Source organism: Astyanax mexicanus, chromosome 6, assembly GCF_023375975.1.
Source record: "Astyanax mexicanus isolate ESR-SI-001 chromosome 6, AstMex3_surface, whole genome shotgun sequence".
In the NCBI taxonomy this organism is placed as follows: Eukaryota; Metazoa; Chordata; class Actinopteri; order Characiformes; family Acestrorhamphidae; genus Astyanax; species Astyanax mexicanus.
Window position 1 is genome coordinate 3,492,808 of NC_064413.1, and position 21,157 is coordinate 3,513,964.

At 40.1% G+C, this 21,157-nt stretch overlaps 2 protein-coding genes across 4 annotated transcripts in view; one reads left to right on the forward strand and one right to left on the reverse strand.

Moving 5' to 3' along the window:
- The first annotated feature begins 581 nt into the window (after positions 1-581).
- On the forward strand, positions 582-3,066 carry LOC111193393 (uncharacterized). The gene is made up of 2 exons (XM_022674044.2): positions 582-913; positions 1,839-3,066. Exons 1-2 carry the CDS (start codon positions 582-584, stop codon positions 2,644-2,646), a joined length of 1,140 nt encoding a protein of 379 aa, XP_022529765.2. The 3' UTR covers positions 2,647-3,066.
- Positions 3,067-8,877: 5,811 nt separating this feature from the next.
- cadm4 (cell adhesion molecule 4) overlaps positions 8,878-21,157 on the reverse strand; it is a 338,968-nt gene continuing 326,688 nt past the window's right edge. For all 3 annotated transcript variants that reach the window (XM_022674242.2, XM_049480676.1, XM_049480677.1), the window contains 2 exons: positions 17,111-17,239; positions 8,878-13,240 (listed from right to left, as the gene is read on the reverse strand). In XM_022674242.2, the coding sequence (XP_022529963.1) occupies positions 13,131-13,240; positions 17,111-17,239 (239 nt within the window). In that variant the 3' untranslated portion in view covers positions 8,878-13,130. The remainder of the gene's footprint in view (positions 13,241-17,110; positions 17,240-21,157) is intronic.

Sequence of the window (21,157 nt, forward strand, 5' to 3'; positions counted from 1 at the left end):
TAAAACACCAAATCCACCGGAGATCCTATTCAAACCTATAGTTTCTTACACACAGAGGTGGGTAGTCCAGGTCCAGGTACTTTTAACTAGTGTAAACTAACCTGTTCTAAACGTACACCAACCTATCTCAGTTGTACTTCACTGGTGGTGTTTTTCCTCCATAGACAAATTCTAGCCATTTGTTCCTTAGCTCTGAATTACTGGGTAAAGCATATAAACACTGATTGATGTGTTATTCGCACAAATAACACAGGAACGAATTGCCATGTTGTTCCTAGCGCTGTTATTTAGCTCCTATCGGACGAGACGGCGTCTGCGCTGCCCGGTTCAGCTCTGTTGAGCCCTGTTGGTGGTCGCGATCCAAGGTGGGCGTGGCCATGAATATTAATTCAAAGGTTGACAGATACACGATGCTTTTCCTGATCGATTTTTTTATTTTTCTGAACATTTTCTTTTACTAGCTACTCAAGAGACACCTGTTGTGTTTTTACAAAGAGCAAGAAAAAGTGGATTTTAGCAGAAGAAGACCTTTAACAAGGAAAATACTTAAATTTTTCTCTTTCCTCTCTTTCTCAGACATCATGCCGGTGTGGCTGTTCTCCATGATTCAGTGTGTGCTCTCGGTGTGTGTGATCGGGGTGAGCGTCAGGCTGTGCATGGGTAATTCTGGTCTGGAGACGTCCGGCCTGGGTAAAACCGTGTCCGGCTGCCTGAAGCTGTGCCTGGCCTGGGTGGGAGCTGTGGGGGGTGCGGTGGGGGTCCCGATCAACATGCTGCTGAACCTGAGGAGCCCACAGTGCCTTTACACGTGCATCACGCTCATCTGCTGCCCCATGCTGATCAGACAGTTCACTATATGGCTGCTGCTGCTGCTCACAATCAATGCCCACCTGCAGGGCCGACTGGGACACAGGTGAGCTAGCGGCAGACTCCAGACTCATTAACATACACACACCACTCACTCTGTTCATCTGCTTGTTTTTTTTCAGGCTTTCATGGGTTTAATTAAGAGTTTTATAGGAAAGATGACATAATTTCCCCCAAGATAAAGTGTTAAGGAATAAATTGACAGGTTCATTATTTCAGTATATCAGTTCAAAATGAGAAACTCACATAGTAAGTGGTACTAAGGTGAACACCACTTACTCAACAAGTGGTGAGCATCATTTACTAAGTGGTGAGCACCAGATAGTAAGTGTTAAGCACCACATACTAAGTGGTAAGCACCAGATAATGTCAGCTAGCAAGCTATAGTTTAAACAACTGACAGATATTCTACAGTGAAATACTGTTGTTTGCTAGCTAGTTAGCTATTTTAGCTAATGTTTACTACTTTATTTCAGTACATTCAGTGCATTGCATATTGCAATGAACACAACATTATAGGTGACATACCAGAGTTCAAAAGAGGACAAATTGTTGGTGCACGTCTTGCTGGAGCATCTGTGACCAAGACAGCAAGTCTTTGTGATGCATCAAGAGTATCCACGATATCCAGGGTAATGTCAGCATACCACCAAGAAGGACCAACCACATCCAACAGGATTAACTGTGGATGCTGTAAGAGGAAGCTGTCTGAAAGGGATGTTCGGGTGATAACCCAGATTGTATCCAAAAAACATAAAACCACGGCTGGTCAAATCACGGCAGAATTCAATGTGCACCTCAACTCTCCTGTTTCCACCAGAACTGTCCCTCACCACAATCAATTATTGTGGTAAAAAACAGGTGTTTCATTGTCCAACTCCTGTACTTTAATCTACTTTTTTCACTAGAGGAGTCTAGGATTGTCCAGGACGTAGGCCAGAATATTAATCTTGTAGTTCTCTCTCCTCCAGGTACACCAGCTTGGTAACTCGTCAGAGGATGCTGTACCTGGTGCTCCTCACCTGGGTCTGCTCTGTGGTCACCGCCTTCGCGCAGTTCATCGTCTGCAGCTCTCTGGACACCTGGCAGGAGGTGACGTCTGAGTTGGGTTTGGATGGTCCATTAAGGCCTAATCACACCTCCCACAAACCACCCAAACTCCCGCCTTCTCAAGACCGCTCTGTGATCGGGAAGCACCTTCCGTACGGGGGCTTCCTCTCTAAATTCCTGGTGGAGGACCTGCACAACTTTACCTACGAGGAGATCCACAGCAGCCACTGGGCAGTCTGTGCGCCGGACACTGTCCTCAGCCCGGTGTTCCTGGTCTACGTCTACGCAGTCGCCGTCTTTCTCGTCCCCGTCTTCGTCCTGATGGCTGTCTATATAGACCTGATGTGCCTGATGTCTCAGAAAGTAGCCGCAGGGTCTACTGGAGTCCAGAAGAAAAACCGAGTCCAGTCCCGTTCTCTGGTTCTGTCTATGTGTCTCCTGGTTCTCCTGTGTCTCCCCCTGCATGTCATCCACGCCCTGCGTCTCTTCTCTCCACAAGGACTCAGACCCATCTGGATAAAGTCTGTGGCCTCTGTTCTGTTCCAGGCCTACAGCTTAGTCCCTCCACTCCTGTTCACAGGACCTCCGGACCCGGTAGCTGGTGTAGTTTCCTCTCTAGAGTCGACTGTACCTCCAACCAGCTCTCGAGTGAAGCCCCTGAGCCCAGTTCCACTGGAGTTCTGTCCACCTGAGACAACACCAAAAGGCACTGTTCCTGTAGGGATGTAAATATCTATCCATCCATCCATACATACACCCATGCATCCACCCATCCATCCACCCATCCATCCATCCATCCATCCAACCAACCATCCATCCATCCATTCATCCAACCATCCATCCATCCAACCATCCATCAATCTATTCATCCAACCATCCATCCATCCATCCATCCATTCATCCATCCATTCATCCAACCAACCATCCATCCATCCATTCATCCAACCATCCATCCATCCATTCATCCAACCATCCATCCATCCATCCATCCATCCATTCATTCATCCAACCATCCATCCATCCATCCATCCATCCATCCACCCACCCATCCATACATCCATCCATACATCCATCCAGGTGCACGTTTATACTGAAATTATTATGAGTTTAATCTTGTACTATTACAGATTTATTCTCACAATATTATGCTTTATTTATAGGGTATGGCATTTTGAGAATAAAGTAGTAAAATTTGAAAAAAAGTTGTAATATAATTAGAGATTAGAGATTAGAGATTAAAATGTCAAAGATGTAAATGTAAATAGAAAATTAAAGAATCCATCCATCTCCTTTCATGTTTTTTTTTTTTATGAATCAGTGTATGAGTGTGAGTATGAGTGTCAGGAATCAAATACTTCTATGAGCCATTTGGATGCTCCAATAAATGAAAACCTGTATAGAACCACCCTGTTACCACCCCTCACCCCTTAAAACCCCTACCAGAGCCTCACCTACTAGATCAGTTGAAGAAACATCATTTTGGTTCTTTTGAGGGAGGGATCTGTACATACCGTACATGAGGTGTGTTCAGAAAACACTCAGTGCTCAACTTACTGAAGTAAACCTGGACAACAGTCAATCATCAGAGTCCATTTCTATAGACGCGCCATCTGCAGAGCGCAAACCTTTGACTTTTACCTCAACAATAAACAGAATAAAGAATAATATAACATTGTTTTTCCCTTAAATGAGCTGCTGGTGTATCTTCACAGTGTGAACGAGCAGGTCAGTATCTGTCTCTGCTGAGACTGAGCACTGCGCTGTTAAGATACGAACGTGCCAAAGTCAGAGCTCACCCGGCTCTTAAAGGGAATGACAAAGAATGGCATGCTGATTGGTTTATTTCCTGTTACGCCCAAAATTAACCACACTTTTTATTCGCAAATTGACTGGTGCGCTATAGATGAATAAAATAGTGCCCTAAGTTCTTTTTGGTGTATAAGTATAAGTGAAAAAGGTGTTTGAAGCCGTCTATTCAGATTTAGCTTCGCTTCTTTCAGGCCACCATCAAGGCCTTTGCAAGAGCAACAAAAGCTCCTCCCCTCTACCCACACACCAAAAACATTATTTTTGGCTGCCAGTGTACACCCAATAACAGTTATTAATATGACGAGCGATTCCTGACGTTTAAACTGCAGTGTTCGGGTTGCCAGTCAGCTGCCTGAACCCAGTCTGAGATTAGCAGAACATTTTGCAGATTTTAAATAGCAGCTTTTCGGCGGCGCTCGCCGCACGAGAACGCTCTCCTTCCTCCTTTCCGTCTATTCATAATGATTATGATTTCCTGTCAGAGAGCTGAAGCGCTCACATTAATATTCCCCCGACGACCACCTCCAATATCTGCCTCGGCGCCGGCCGCGTCCCGATCCCTCGCCGCAGCGCCGGGATTAACAGGCTACACGAGCAGCGCGGCGGCGGAGACTGATCCGGGATGTGTTTAATTAAAGCGACTGTAATAATAACATCTAGCGGGAGGATAATATCGTATTGAAGCATGATTAAGCTCACAGCGATGCAGATTTTCATTGTGGTTTGATTAAATGCGTGTCCTAATGCGAGCGAGTTCCCGAACAAAACGCCCGGCTCCCGCTAACTGGAGCTAGCGCCGAGGCTCTGTCTGATATTCAAATCGAATCGCACGAGGGTCTTCGCTTCTTTCCCTCTCATTTAGCACAGCTCACACTCCATCTCTCCGCCCTTTGGTCCCCGGCCTTTTCATATTCTCGTGTTCCGCCGCTCCATGACAGGTGGTCCCTTTGGACTATTTCTTCATCTCTCGCTTCATCTGTTCATTTCACTCTCGCTCTCTCACTCTCTCGCGCTCTGAAGCTCTCTCTAGTCTAGTCGCGGCGAAGTGCACGCTATACCCGAGTCCCCGCCAAGCGTTATTGAACAGAGGGTGGGCGACATGAGGGAAAAACAAGCGAAACCTCTCTCTCTTGCTCTCTTCCTCTCTCTCTCTCTCTCTCTCTGGTGTAGAGAGACCATTCGATAGTTCTGTGGGCTTGAAAGCTTTTTTCGTTTCCTGGCGACACAAGCGCTTCCCTGCCGCTGTCGCTGGATCCACTTCAATCAATCCCAAGCGTTTACTCTCAGCCGTGACTCCCTGAATGAGGGGAGGTCGACCTGAAGTTCACCAAAGACTTTTTTGGTAACTTTTACAGGGCAGAGCATGACATCACCAGAGTAAGAATCTGCAGTCAAGGTCGACTTTAGGAACACTGAAACCTGGTTCTCAATTTATCTCAACATTGGAGAAATCCTGAATTCTTATTGGCTACCTACAGTGGTCATTTGCCAGGGGCCAGGGGTTGTTTCTTCATTAGGGCGAAGAAAATATTTCTAGAAACCAGTAGGACGGATTTATTTTTCGTCCAAAATTACACCTTGTGTTCTCAGCTTAATTACTCAGGAATCCCTTCACACATAAACATAATCTATATTTGGATACACAGTAAAATTAGCAGTGCTGGATCAACACCTAAAGAGTTAACTTTAACACTCCTTTGGAGCATATATGGTCCCACTGTACAGAGAGTAAAAATTACACTGATAGCAGTGTTAAATGTTTAGTGTTAATATGACACTGTGCAGTGTACTATTTTCTTATGTTAGTGTTGTTCATTAGTGTTATAGCAACACCTAAAGTGTTAATTTTACAACGTTTGGAGTATGTACATTACCAACACTTTATCACAATTTACTGTACAAAGGATGGTAACTTTCTCTTATAGCCTACAATATATTGGCTAGACAAACAACCATTAAACAAAATATAACACAACACCCAATAGAAGGTAGCCCTGGTGGGCAAGATTTCACACTGATGGTAAGTTAGGATCTGGGGGACACACCCATTATGCAAATAACGTGTTTAACTGGGCGGAGTTTTATTAAATCTCTGTGGAGTTGCCCAGTATTAATTGGGTTTTTAAGTGGGATTAACACTAATATATTCAACTCTGTCAAATAACTCCAACACTGGACACCATTTAAATCTGAATGAGTTAAAATTACACTTGTAATTAATAATAAGTAATAATTAATAAGCCATGTAATGAACTTTAATATGTAATAATCATCAATATTCTTAGGCGTTTAACTCATAAACACTCTAGTCTAACAATTTTTGAAAAGATATCTTAGGTGTGAATATATTTAAAGTCTATACATTCAAAAATAAGTAAAAATTGGTATAATTTTGACCAAAACATGATCAGTTCCAGGAAAATATAACAATTCTGCTTCCTTTTACATTTTGAAATGATTATATTTTTTAATTTTTAAGCAGCCGTATGTCTTCTGGAGTAAAAGAGATCAGGTAATGTGACTGTCTGATAAAATAATGACTGTGTTATAAGAGAAGAGACCTGAAAGAGAAAAGAAAACACACCAAAACACCAAGGCTAGAGTTCTAAGAGTTAAAGCCGAACTTTAAAAGCAGCGAGGATCTCGAATTGCACTTTTCCGGCGCACGCGCAGAGCGCCGCGTTTGATCGCCGCTCCACAATCACTCTTTATGACGGGCTTCTGCTGTGCCCGCGCATCGATGGAGGACAAACACATCGATCAGCGGCGCCGCGACCTCCACCGGCTTTTAGATCCAAAAGCCTGCCGGCAATAAAACCTTCTGCTGAGTGTCTTCTGACAGAATGGCGCATTGATTGCATGGAAATAACGCCGGCGTAATGGTGTAGCTTTCTGCAGCTGCGCTATCTCTCTCTCGCCCGCTCTTCCTCTCTCTCTCTTTCTCTCTCTTCCCCATCATCATTCTGATTCATCACTCCAGCTCTTCTACATTCAATCTTTTATCATCGTTCATTTTTATCTCTCGCTTTGTGAGATTTAAATGCCCCCCCATCGCACACACAATTTCCCTTCTCTCTTTTTTTTATAGCCACCTGTAAAGGCATTGATCCACACACACACACACACACACAAACACACTCTGGATGTTGAAAACTGGTACTCAGTGGAAGGTTTTCTTTATTATTTTCATGATTATTCACATTGTAGATTCTCACTGAAGGCATCAAAACTATGAATGAACACATGTGGAGTTTTATGTACTTAACAAAAAAAAAAAAAAGAGCTGAACCTCCACAGTCACCGGACCTGAACCCAATCCAGATTTGAGGTTTGGGGTGAGCTGGAGCACAGAGTGAAGAAGACAAAGGAGCAACAAGTGCTAATAAACACCTCTGGGAACTCCTTCCTTCCTTCAAGACTGTTGGAAAACTTTTCATTTCAGGTGGCCACCTCTTAAATGAAGCTCATTGAGAGAATGATGCCTAAAGAGTGTGCAAAGCAGTAATCAGAGCAAAGGGTGGCTTTTATTTTGAAGAAACTAGAGTTTATAAAACATGTTTTCAGTTATTTCTCCACATGTGTTCATTCGTAGTTTTGATGCCTAAAGCAGCATAACGTTATCCAAAAGCAGTGTGTAAGACTGGTGAAGACTATTACACATAATCTTCCTCAATAAATAATTGAGCAAGTATTATTTTTTTAGGTCTCATTTATTTAACTTGGTTCTCTTTATCTATTTTTAGGACTTTAGGAAAATATGTTGATGTCTTAGATCATATTTATTTAGAAATATAGAAAATTCGAAGGGGTTCACAAACTTTCAAGCACCACTGAATCAACGTATGGTGATCAACATAATGTCTATTAAAGATTATAATCTTAACAGCCCCTCAATGCTGTTGAGACCACTTAAAATTATGAGTTTATTGGATTTTACCAAATTGGTAACCTCTAAAATATAATCATGAGGAAGATGGATGATCACAAGCCACCAAACCAAACCATTAAACTGAACTGCTTGAATTTTTGCATCAGGAGTAAAGCAGCATAAAGTTATCCAAAAGCAGTGTGTAAGACTGGTGGAGGAGAACATGATGCCAAGATGCATAAAAAAACTATGATTAAAAACCAGGGTTATTCCACCAAATATTGATTTCTGAACTGATTTTAAAACTTTATGAATATGAACTTGTTTTTTTTCTTTGCATTATTTTTTGTTATTTCAGCCATTTCTCATTTTTTCTAATAAATGCTCTAAATGACAATATTTTTATTTGGTATTTGGGAGAAATGTTGTTTAGTAGTTTATAGAATAAAACAACAATGATCATTTTACTCAAACACATACAGGGGTTGGACAATGAAACTGAAACACCTGGTTTTAGAGCACAATAATTGATTGTGGTGACGGACAGTTCTGGTGGAAACAGGAGAGTTGAGGTGCACATTGAATTCTGTGGTTTTATGTTTTTTATTGGATACAATCCGGGTTAGCACCCGAACATCCCTTTCAGACAGCTTCCTCTTACAGCGTCCACAGTTAATCCTGTTGGATGTGGTTGGTCCTTATTGGTGGTATCTCGCTGACGTTACCCTGGATACCGTGGCTCTTGATGCATCACAAAGACTTGCTGTCTTGGTCACAGATGCGCCAGCAAGACGTGCACCAACAATTTGTCCTCTTTTGAACTCTGGTATGTCCCTTATAATGTTGTGTGCATTGCAATATTTTGAGTAAAACTGTGCTCTTACCCTGATAATTGAACCAACCTTCACACTCTTACAGCTCTTACTGGTGCAATAATGTGCAATTAATGATTAAAGATTGAACACCAGGCTGCTCCAATTTATCCATGAAACCTCCTACACTAAAATGACAGGAGTTTTTTTGTCCAACCCCTGTATATATAAATAGCAAAATCAGAGAAACTTTTTATTTATTTATTATTTTCTTCCAACTTGTGTCCAATGTCTTCCTGCCTTCAAACTTATATCCCATGCCTGCTGGGATTTTATGTCCCCCTATAAATGTATTGAGCCACCCCCCAAACACCACCACCCCACACCCCCACCCACACTCTTCTTCTCTTTTTATTGACGTGCTGCGATGAGTTTGTGCAAACCAGTAAAGACAGGCGTCTGACAGGAGGGTTCTCGAAGTACGCTTTATTTTTGTCGTGCTTGTTGTCTTTCTCCTATAAAGAAACACAGTTAGCTATATCAACAGCGACGTGAAGACTATAAAAAAAATAAAGAAAAGCAAACACACGGCGAAGGACGAGGAGAGGAAGAGACGGAGGAGACAATCGGGCACAGAGAGGATGAGGATAGAAGGAGGAGGAAAGTGTAGAGGAGAAGAGAAAGAAGAGAAGAGACGATGCAGAAGAAAGAAAGACTTTTTGAGGGGGCGGGGCTTCTAGAGTCAAACCAAACAAAAAAAATAAAATAAGCGAAATGTGGAAAAGTGTACAATTTTGTAACATTTACAATTATAATAACAGTAATAATAATAATAATAATAATAATAATAACAGTAACAACAATTGTAATAGTTCAAATAATAATACAAAAAAAAAAAAAAAAAAAACGTATCTTTTAAAGACAAAAAAAATTAAATCTTTTTTTTTTTCTAATTTTTCTCATTTTTATTTTAAAGATCACTCAACAGTAATTTGTTCGTCGTTGAACCTCTAGACTAATATTCTGTGTTAGTATAATAGCATCGCTTGGTAATGCGCTCAAAAGTAAATCGTTTTTTGTGTTGTTTTTTTTGTTTGTTTTTTTTATTTGTTCGTAGTTCACTTCTTAAAAGACTTAAATTTAATTTACTTTGTAATTGACTTTTTTATACAAATAATGACTTGTGAAGAGATATGTTTCATTTGTGTTTGTTCAGATGTTGATATGTGTGTGTGTGTGTATATGTGTTTGTGTATGTGTATATATGTGTATATATGTATAAGTGTATGTGTGAGTGTGTAGCATTTAACCAAAAACAATTAAAGAAAAGAAAATAACATTCCCTTATTCGGCTTTTTAACACTTTTTTTTTTTTTCAGATTTCAGCTTCAGTCACAGGTCCAGTCTGTGCAGCTCGGCTTTAGAAGGACACTTCTATTGTCTTTTTATTATTATTAATTATTAATAAACGAGAGGAAGAGAGAGAGAGAGATAGAGAGACTCTACTGTTGTTAAACTGGGCTAGCACTGCTGGAGCATCATTAGCATTAGCCGCTAACTGTGCTGGGCTCCAGCTCTTTCGTTGTTTAGAGGTGAGTATTATCGACATGTAGCCTGTTGTAAACCCCGGCTAGCACTGATGGAGCATTATTGGCACTAGCCGCTAACCACGGTAAGCTCTATCTCTTTCCTTGTTCAGAGGCAAGTGAGTATATCGGACTGTAGGCTGCTATGAACCCTGGCTAGCACTGCTGAAGCAGCATAAGCATTAGCCGCTAACCTCGCTAAGCACTAGCTCTTTCGCTGTTCAGAGGCGAGCGTATCGGACTCTAGCCTGCTACGAATCCTAGCCTGGCTAGCATTAGCTGCCAACCACACTAACTGTGCGAGCTAATATCGCCCTGGCTTACTGCAACACACAGGACTAATGCTAATGCTGCTGCACCCAGCCTTAGTGGAAATCTGGAAATCTAAGCTTACTCTAAATAAATGGAAGGGCTTTACTCACCCAAATAAACAGTTTTTTAGAAGATAAATCATCTGTGTAGACTAACATCCAGCACTCGTTTGAATTTATAAGAATGTTTTTTTTAAGAATTACAGTTTACAGTTTACTTAGCTTAGCTTTACTTAACTCATTTCCCCCTCCACCACCATCCACCCAGTGGCGAGATCTTCTGAATTAGAAGAGAAACATGAAGACACCCCTGTTCCTTACTAGTGTCGCGTAACACGCCTTATAATCTGGTGCGCCTTGAAAACAGAGGTTAAAATATACCTAGAAATCGATCAGGAAGTAGTTGCCTTGTTTCCTGACCAGGAAAAAACTGATAAAGATAGAAGCACTGTGTGTTTTTTGTTTGTTTCTTGTAGGGGAAGCAGTGCTGGGATGTGTTGGAGCTCCAGTACCTGCTGTAGATGGTTGATAAATGAAGCATGAGGTACTCGTCCCTCGCTGGAGTTATTTTTTGAATGGCTCGGATTCGCCTCAGTGGCCGAGATGTTCTGGTAATTCAGAGCGTTTCGGGTGTTTACACTGGAACATTCAATCCAGCTGCTGGGTATCAGCCTGTTTGTAGGCACTTTTCTCCAACAGCTTCTACTGTTGAGGAGGAACTGTAATAGTTTTGCACAGTTTGAGATTACGATGCATCTCTCTTTCTCTCTCTCTCTTTCTCTATTACTCTATTACTCTCATTTCAGTGATAAAAGGCCCATTTTCTTCACTTTTGTATTCAGTCCAGTTCGAATATTAGGAGCAAACCCTTGTTTCTACACGCATTGCATATATATATATATATATATATATATATATATATATATATATATATATATATATATATATATATATATTCTTTGTAAATTCTTTGATTTTACCAAATTGAAAACTTCTGGAATATAATCAAGAGGAATATGGATCAAACCAAACTGAACTGCTTGAATTTTTGCAACAGGAGTAAAGGCATAAAGTTATCCAAAAGCAGTGTGTAAGACTGGTGGAGGAGAACGTGATGCCAAGTCGCATGAAAACTGTGAACCAGCCATTAAAAACTAGCCTTTTTTTTTGCAAATAAATGCTCTAAATGACGAAATTTTTATTTGGAATTTGGGAGAAGTGTTGTTCTGAGTTTATATAATAAAACGACAATTTTCATTTTACTCAAATATATATCTATAAAAAGCAAAATCAGAGAAACTGATTCCGAAACTAAAGTGATCTCTGCTTCTTTGCTTACTTTTGTTATAAGGATCCTTTCAGTCTGTCTTTAGTTTTATTAGAATTAAACAAAAATCTTATCGATTAACCCTTTACAAAAGTGTTTTTTAAAGTGTGGCACAGGTACCACTGATGGCGCCCGAAGCTGTTATCAAAAGAGAAAATCAAAATGTACGTTTGTAATCTATCCACAGAGAATCAAGCTTCCAAAATGTACAAATTTTCCTTGAAAAATAAAATTCATGCTAAACAGGGTTAATAGACAATGGGTGTCGACACAAAGCAGGTGTTCATAATATTGACTGGACTAAACTGTGTTCGTCCACAAGAACAAAACAGTCATAATTCATTCCCAACTTCGCTTCATCCCTCCAATCACAGTCCCTTCTCTTTGCTGTGTCTTCAAAAGACTGATATGTACACGACCCTCATTAAAAACACAGGGAACACAGGCTGAAATGTAAAGTACCAAAAAAAATGCTAAGTTTAGGCTAAAACCCTTAAGAATGTGGGGAAAAATAAACTTCAGCCATAAATTGGATAGATAACAGATATACTGGTGCATCTCAAGAAAATTAATAAAAATTAGAATATCATTGAAAAGCTACTTTATTTCAGTAAATCAGTTTAAAATGTATATATATATATATATATTATAGATGTATTACACACAGAGTGATATATTTCAATAGCTTATTTATTTTATTGTCGATGATTATTGATACTTTCATATGAAACCAAGTGAGCAAAGTCCTGCTGGAAAATGAAATCCACATCTTCATAAAAGCTTCATGCTGACAACTTTTATGGAGATGCGGATTTCATTTTCCAGCAGGATTTGGCACACTGCCCACACTGTACCAGAAGTACCATTGGTCTTGTTCTTCTTCTTCTTAAAAATTCAAATTTTCTGATTCACTGATTTTTTGGTTTTTTTTTTTATTGGCTGTAAGCCATAATTATCATCAACAATTAAAGAAATACACTTCAAATCGATCACTCTCTGTGTGTAATAGAACTATATATTAAAATAGATATATGAGTTTCACATTTTGAACTTTGATATTACTGAAATAAAGTAAAATCTCAATGATATTCTCTCTTTTTTTTTTTTTTTTTTTGAGATGCACTAATGTGGATATATGAATGTTTGTGATCCAATGGAAATGGGTTTCATGGTGATTTTTTTTTTTAAAATGAGTTGTACGAGCTGGATTAATTAATGATGCATATTAAAACGTTCACAATGTTCACACGGTACATCAAACTTCTATTTTTAAAAAATAACTTGAGGTCTTTTTTTTTCCCCGATATGGGCCCTTTAATTCTTCTCAGCTAATTCTGTTTCTCTTCCTCTCGTTCTCTTTGCCCTCATATGGCACTGCTATGGTAGGTATGAAGAGGGCTGTGTGTGTTTTGATGTAGTGTATGTGTGTATATATGTGTGTGTGTGTATAGAGAGAGTGGTTGTGGTGTACACTCCATTGTGGACGTCCACTACAGGCTGTTACAGTAGATACTCCTTCTTGCCCTGGCTGGTGTCGTTCCCGTTGAGGAAGGCTTCCTGCACCTCGCCGTGCTCATCCAATCCGCTCGCCTCGTGCGTCAGATATGAACCTGGAGAGAAAAAGACAAAGAGAGAGAAAGAAAGAAAGAAAGAGAGAGAGAGAGAGAGAGAGAGAGAGAAGGTGTCAAAAGTATTCGTCTCATTTCTCAGGAAGAAGTATAGATACGGTGGTTTAGTGGTTAGCACGTTCACGGATTTCATTTTCCAGCAGGACTTGCAGCACACTGCCCATGCTGCCAAAAGTACCAATCGGCCATATATAAAAATATATAAGCTTAACATTTTGAACTGAAGTTCCCAGGTAGAAGTATAGATACTGTGGCTTCCCTGGTAAAAAAAAAAATAATAATAATAATAATATATATATATATATATATATATATATATATATATATATATATATATATATATATATATGTATATATACCTAACTGTACTTTCTCAAAACATATTGAGAAATGTCTAACCATGTCGTAAATATATTAACAGATTTATCTACTTAAAATATATTAAAAATACTATGCTTTCATCAAATGCTTGAAAGCAAACTTTGATCATACTTTTTAAAAAGTTCAATATATATTGTATTTAAAAAATATATACACATTTAGTTTAATGCAATTCAGAAAAAAACAGCTGTTACCGTAGTTCACTTAAAGCACAATGTATCATGTAACTTTTTAGAAAGTAAATTAAATGACTACATTGGTGAAATGTTTTTAAAAATATATTTGTACAACATATAAAATATATATTTTTATATGTTATAAAAAAATAAATAAAATATATTACAATAATATAACACTTAAGAAAAAATAAATAAAAGTATTTTAATGCTCTGTAAAATAAATACAAGTAAATTATAAGACACACTGTTAAAAAATAACACGTTTAAATGTCAGAGAAAAAAAATGTAACGTAAATTTGTAACATGCTTAAAATTGTAGTACATATATTAAAATATATATTTTACACCCATGAATAATACTAGAAAGTAAATGTTAGAAAATATACTAGAAAATAAAAACTAGAATAAAAAATTTTTTTTTTTAGTTATGATGTATACTAGAAGTTTGCTACTTACAAAAAACAGGAACAAGAAGCATATTTGTACTCATCACATATATATATATATATATATATATATATATATTTTATATATTTAACATCAACTCTTAATGTTAAATGTATTATAATTTTACTGTGAGCTTATTTACAATATGGGGTTACATATATGGAGTCGTGTAGTGTGAACCTGGCATAAGATTATAAACAGAATTATTATTAGCATTTAGAGTTCACTTTTTCTATTGGATCAATTGGATCAATTGGATCAATTGGATCTAAACCAATCGAGTCCAAGCGGAGACAATAAGCGCTAATCAGCGCCGCTAAACACGATCTGACCCTCTCTTCCTGCTGAAATTAATGTGAGATGCTCCTTTCCATTCAACCATCACCCCCCACCCAACTCAAAGCTCCCCTGATCTGAGGGGCGGAACCGACACAGCAACTCCTAATTAATCTCAAATGAACTGTGTGTATAATTATCATCAGCAGCGTTCTCCCTGCACTCAGCAGCCCGACACCCAGTAACCTTTCCCTTCACGTCATCACAGGCTGACTGGTTTCAGCTCAGCTCCAGCGACTCCAAGCCCGACTCCGAAACGCGTCTTAATTAAAAGATCGATCTCGTGCGGGGGCTTTTTTTTTGGCATGTAAAGCAGCTGCTGACGAGGTCATTAACGAAGTGACGTCTCGTCAGGCTGGCGAGGTCCGGTCGGGTTTCCTGGTTTAAAGAGGCGCTGCTGTTTCAGAGCGACGGATTCTCTGCACTGAAAAAAACGATGAGTAAAATTTACATTTTTTTTAACCACTAAATTTAATTTCAGATAAATTTAAGTAACTTCAACTCGGTTTCAAGACTTAACTGAACTTCAGTCAATCCTTTCTTTTAGTAAACTTTACTTAATTTCTGCATACAATATTACCTAATTACAATTACTTAATTTATACTATATTACTCAAATAATTTATGATACAAAATATATTATGATGACTAAAATTTAAAACACATGGATGGCATGTAATACATTCTTTTTAGCTTACTAAAAAGATAAAATGAATATATTACATGCCATCCATGTGTTGAGACAGTGAGACTTGGTCTGTTTGTGAAATAAATCCTTGAGATTATGTAAATATTTAAATATGTGTTTTAACTAAAAATATTAAACTTTCTGTAATATTGTATAAATGAAGTAATTGTAATTAGGTAATATTGTATGCAGAAATAAAGTAAAGTTTACTAAAAGAAAGGATTGACTGAAGTTCAGGGCGGGGTATTCAAGCGTCTCAGGGGAAAAAAATTCTATATATATATATATACAATTACAATAAGTATCCTGATATACAATGTTTAACACTATAATGTGTGGTTTTATTAGTTGATCAGTTTGATCCGGTTGAAAACATACAATTTTAGGGAAGAGACCAGGGTTAAGAAATGAATTTAATTAATATTATTTTATTCTTTACTCTGTTTATTGTTGAGTTAAATATTGAGTCAATCATCAGAATGGACTCTGATGATTGATTGTTGACTGTTGTCAAGGTTTTAATGAGTCAGTGGAGCTCCTGTTTTTTCTGCCGCCAAAATATAGAGTATAGAAACACAACAGATATTTATCTGAAAACACCTCACTTCCAGACCACCACACCAAACCATTGACGCTATTTTACCGGCACAGGTGCAAGGCGTGAAAATAGACTCTTGACGGGGTGCAAGATAGCAATGAGCATCGCAACTCGCCTTGTGCAGGATGTACAATAGGGCCCTAAATGATTGTACCATATGCTCTTAGAGAGTTTTAACCTTCTCAATCTTAGTTCCCATCTTTGTTTCTGCTCCACACTTCTAGATACTTTCCCTTATTCCAGTCTTGGTTCCTCTTAGGTGTTTCCTCATCATGGCCTGAGGGGCTTTTCAGTTCGAGTCTTTACTCCACAGCGTATTTCCTCCTTAGGCTTAGGCTCCTGGGCTCCTCGGCAGGTTTTCAAGACACTACCTCCAGTAGATTCAGTCCACATATGTTTTTTAAGCGTACCGAGGAAAATCACCTCTGACTGCACAAGACTTGTTAGTATGGGCTGCGTTTCTTGGCACATGGGCATCACTGTGGGTGCCAACAGCTTTTAGCAGGAAAAAGTATTTCTTTAGAGATATCGACTAGATACAGTCGACTTAAAGGGCTATAAAACAGCCAGACCACACCTGTGTTTCCCACCACGTCTCTTTAGATCACGCGGCGGCTCCGGCAGCTCCAGGAGATACGCCAAAAATCTCTTATCTCCTCACTCAGCTGTCACTGTTCTCTCTCGCTCACCCAAATCCTGACTCACCTTCATGCAGGCCAGGTTTATTAGTCTGTAGGATTTTATTTTTTTCAGATGCTTTCCAGAACTTTCAGCTATATTTATTACATACTCAACACTGTGTATATACAGGGGTTGGACAATGAAACAGCACCCGAACATCCCTTTCAGACAGCTTCCTCTTACAGCGTCCACAGTTAATCCTGTTGGATGTGTTTGGTCCTTCTTGGTGGTATCTCGCTGACATTACCCTGGATACCGTGGATACTCTTGATGCATCACAAAGACTTGCTGTCTTGGTCACAGATGCTCCAGCAAGACGTGCACCAACAATTTGTCCTCTTTTGGACATGGACATTGGTATGTCACCCATAATGTTGTGTGCATTGCAATATTGGGCTCCCTATCTCCTTATAAGGGCTTTTTTTTCCCGCCGGCCGTGTCCCAATTCACTAGCCAGGCAGCGAAAGTGTATCGGCCAGCGGACATTGTGTTCAACCCTCTGGGCTGGAGAGCTACTACTCTGTACTAACGAGTGAACTCACCTTTCTGTCGGACGGAGCACCAGATTGTTACGATGAGAACGCAGATGACGGTGAACACCAGCAGAGCCAGAACGCCCCCTATGACTGCATACGGTACTGCACTGTGGGTCTCCACCACCGCCCCAGGGTCTGCCATTCACAGAGAGAGAGAGAGAGAGAGAGAGGGGGGGAGGAAACCAAAGAAGTCAGTGATTGAGTCATCCCCCAGGTGTATTCCAACACACAGGTTGTCTGCCAGAAGCCTGACAGAGAGTGACAGAGCGAGGGAAGAGAGAGAGAGAGAGAGAGAGAAAGAGAGATGGAGGGGAAATATGATGTCTGTTTGAGTGTGTGCTGACGATCCTCAAACACCACCCCACCCCCCAACACACAGCTGAACACAAAGCCGGACCACACCACTCAATATTTCATCACCTGTCTAAATGAGCGGGTCGCGACGGAGATAAACAGATCAAGAGAAAGCAAGAAGAAAGAAGAGGGAAAGAAGAGAGAACAAAAGAGAAAAACAGAGAAAAAGAGAGAGAGACAATATGGAGATGGTGGCATAAAAGACTGAAACACAGCAGAAACCGAAACAATGGAGCAAAGTTTGCCAGCATTGTTACAGGAGGATCATTTGTGTATTCGGAACAGAGAGAGAGAGAGAGAGAGAGAGAGAGAGAGGGCAAAGAAAAGAGATGTGGACAGAAAAAGAAAGAGAGATATAGAAAAAAAAGAAAGATACATAATTAATAAGAAAGAGAGATGAGAAAGAAGCATAGAGCGAGAGACATATGGAGAAAGGAGGGACAGAGAGAGAGGAGAGAGAGATAAAAAGAGGTAAGAAAAGAAAGTGTCTGAGGAAGAGAGAAGAAAAAGAAGCATAGAGTGAGAGACATGGAGAGAGGAGGGACAGAGAGAGAGAGAGATGAGAGAGAGATAAAGAGAGGTAATAAAAGAAGGCGTCTCTGAGAAAGAGAGAAGAAAAAGAAGCATAGAGCGAGAGAGAGACTGAGAATAAGAGATGGGAAAGAAGCATAGAGTGAGTGACATATGGAGAGAGGTGAGACAGATAGAGAGAGAGAGAGAAAGAAAGAGACAAAGAGGTAAGAAAAGAAAGCGTCCCTGAGAAAGAGAGAAGAAAAAGAAGCATAGAGCGAGAGACATTTGGAGAGAGGTGAGACAGATAGATAGTAAAAGAGAGATTGAGACAGGTAAAAAGAGAGTGAGACTGAGAATAAGAGATGAGAAAGAAGGATAGAGCGAGAGACATATGGAGAGAGGTGGGACGGATAGAGAGAGAGAAAGAAAGAGAAAAAGAGGTAAGAAAAGAAAGAGTCTTTGAGAAAGAGAGAAGAAAAAGAAGCATAGAGCGAGAGACATTTGGAGAGAGGTGAGACAGATAGATAGTAAAAGAGAGATTGAGACAGGTAAAAAGAGAGTGAGACTGAGAATAAGAGATGAGAAAGAAGGATAGAGCGAGAGACATATGGAGAGAGGTGAGACAGATAGAGAGAGAGTGAGAAAGAGGGGTAGGAATAGAGTGAAAGACATTAAAAAAGAGGCATTAGAAAGAAGCATAGAGTGAGAGACATGGAGAGAGGTGGGACAGATAGAGAGAGAGAGAGAGAAAGAGAGAGAGACTGAGAATAAGAGATGAGAAAGAAGGATAGAGCGAGAGGCATATGGAGAGAGGTGGGACAGATAGAGAGAGAGAGAGAGAGAGAGAGAGAGAGAGAGAGAGAAAGAGAGAGAGACTGAGAATAAGAGATGAGAAAGAAGGATAGAGCGAGAGGCATATGGAGAGAGGTGGGACAGGTAGACATGGAAAGAGAGAGAAAAGGAGACCGGTAAGAAGAGAAAGAGAAAGAGAGAGGGGTAAGAAGAGAGAGAGACACTAAGAAAGAGAGATGAGAAAGAAGCATAGAGCGAGAGACATATGGAGAAAGGAGGGACAGAGAAAGAGAAAGAGAGAAAGAGAGAGGTAAGAAAAGAGAGCGAGAGAGACACTGAGAAAGAGATATGAGAAAGAAGCATAAAGTGAGAGACATATGGAGAAGGGTGGGGCAGATAGAGATAGATAGAGAGAGAGAGAGAGAGAGAGAGAGAGGTGGAGGGACTGATGCTGTGCTCCTGTGCTGAGCAGGCTGTGGAGGTAGATTTCATTAGGAGTGTGGATAGCAATATTTTATAAGGGATGAAAAATTAAGCAGCTTTTGGCATCGTGTTCCTGCAGCCAGCGCTCCATTAGTGACAGCAGAAAGAGACCCTCCACACCTACAGTATTACTATCTCTGCACCTTCAGACCAACACACACACACGGCCAGAGAAAACTTCCCTTCTTTAAAGGAGAGAGAAAGAGAGAGAAACACACGAAGCAGAAGAAAAATAAAGACCATCAGCTGGACGTTCAGTAAAACCCTGAGGCAGAAACGTCCCGGAGGAAAGGATAATATGGTACATGTCAAACATGTTGGGGCAACCCTTCATATTATTTCCTGTATTTCAGCTGCTTTAAGGTGCACCCACTGCTGACACAAGTCTTCAATTACCCAGACAGCCTGTATTATCATAAGAAAAAAAATATATATATATAAATTTTTTCGGACGCCGGAACAGTTGGTGCGCTTGCTGCAGTTTCTCTTGAGAGCTTTGCAGACGGAAGACTGGCTGATGCCGAGCTGCTCAGCAATTTTAGTTTGGGTCAAGCCTTGTTGGCGAAGGGCTTGAATTTGAGCCACTATTCCGGTTGAGAGGTCGCGCTGCTTACCCATGATTGATTTTACAACTTAGAAATTCTACTCAACCCTGACTTTATACTGCACAGTGAACACTCTTCACAGAAAACAAAAATTCACAGTTAAATGGCCTAAATGGGCCTTTTGGAAAGCTCAGCTGAGCAAAATTTTTTCCAGGTAACGAGTTCTGTGATTAGTCTAACGAGTAGGACAGGTGCGGTGAACACCTGATTTCATGATTGCACTATTTCAAATTATTCTAATTCGTTGACCAGCACCTGTATGTGTGTGTGTATGTGTGTGTGTGTGTGTGTGTGTGTGTGGTGATAACAGCGGTCAAGGCCATTCACCCCCTTCAGGCTGGAGACACCAGAGGTTGATCTAACTGACACACCGGTGTCACAGTAAAGTGTGTTTCACTTAAGAGAACTGCACTTCCAGACCTCTTTAACCTTCCCTCTCCTCTTCTTGTCTCTCTGTGTGTGTGTGTGTGTGTGTGTGCGCGTGTGTGTGTCTGTCACACACATGCAGTACACAACACACACACACACACACACACATATAATGGAAAGAAATAGCACACAACAGTTGAGTGCACAGAGAAAAGTGCTAATGCTTAAGAGAGGACAAGGGCATTGAAGACATTGGACGCACTCGTGTGTGTGTGTGTGTGTAAGTGTGTGTGTGTGTAAGTGTGTGTGTGTGTGTGAGTGTGATAAGAAATAATAGCCCATAAATAAAGCCATACAGTAACAGTAAAAACGCTGAGTGCTTGTAAGTTGCTCTTCTCTGAAGGAAAAGGGTAGAACATGGTACAAATGATGAGCAGAGGAACGAAGAGGAAACGAGAGGGGAATAAGCAGGAATGGAAGTGATGTGGAAGTGAAGGGAAGAGGATAAGAGAAAAGTAAAAGTACATGCAAAGCAAGAGAGAAGAGAAGAGAACAAAAGGGCAGAGGAAAGAAGAGAAGGAGAGGGAAGGGAAGGAGGAGAGGAAAATAGAGAAAGGAGGGAAAGAGAAGGGGAAGGACAGAAGAGGATATAAGGGAGGGGAAAGATAGGGAAAGGTAAGAAGGAGGAGAGGTGAGAAGGTAAAGGGAAGGAAATGGAAAGGGAAGTGAAGAGAAGAGAAGAGAAGAGAAGAGGAAAGAAGTGAAGGAGAGGGAAAGGAAGGAGGAGAGGAAAATAGAGAAAGGAGGGAAAGAGAAGGGGAAGGACAGAAGAGGATATAAGGGAGGGGAAAGATAGGGAAAGGTAAGAAGGAGGAAAGGTGAGAAGGGAAAGGGAAGGAAATGGAACTGGAAGTAAAGAGAAGATAAAGACAACAAT

Bases quoted from the DNA above. Each gene is read 5' to 3' on its own strand.
- LOC111193393 (XM_022674044.2), top strand. From the start codon at position 582: ATGCCGGTGTGGCTGTTCTCCATGATTCAGTGTGTGCTCTCGGTGTGT. The intron at 914-1,838 runs GTGAGCTAGCGG...TCTCTCCTCCAG, and splicing joins CAGGGCCGACTGGGACACAG to GTACACCAGCTTGGTAACTC.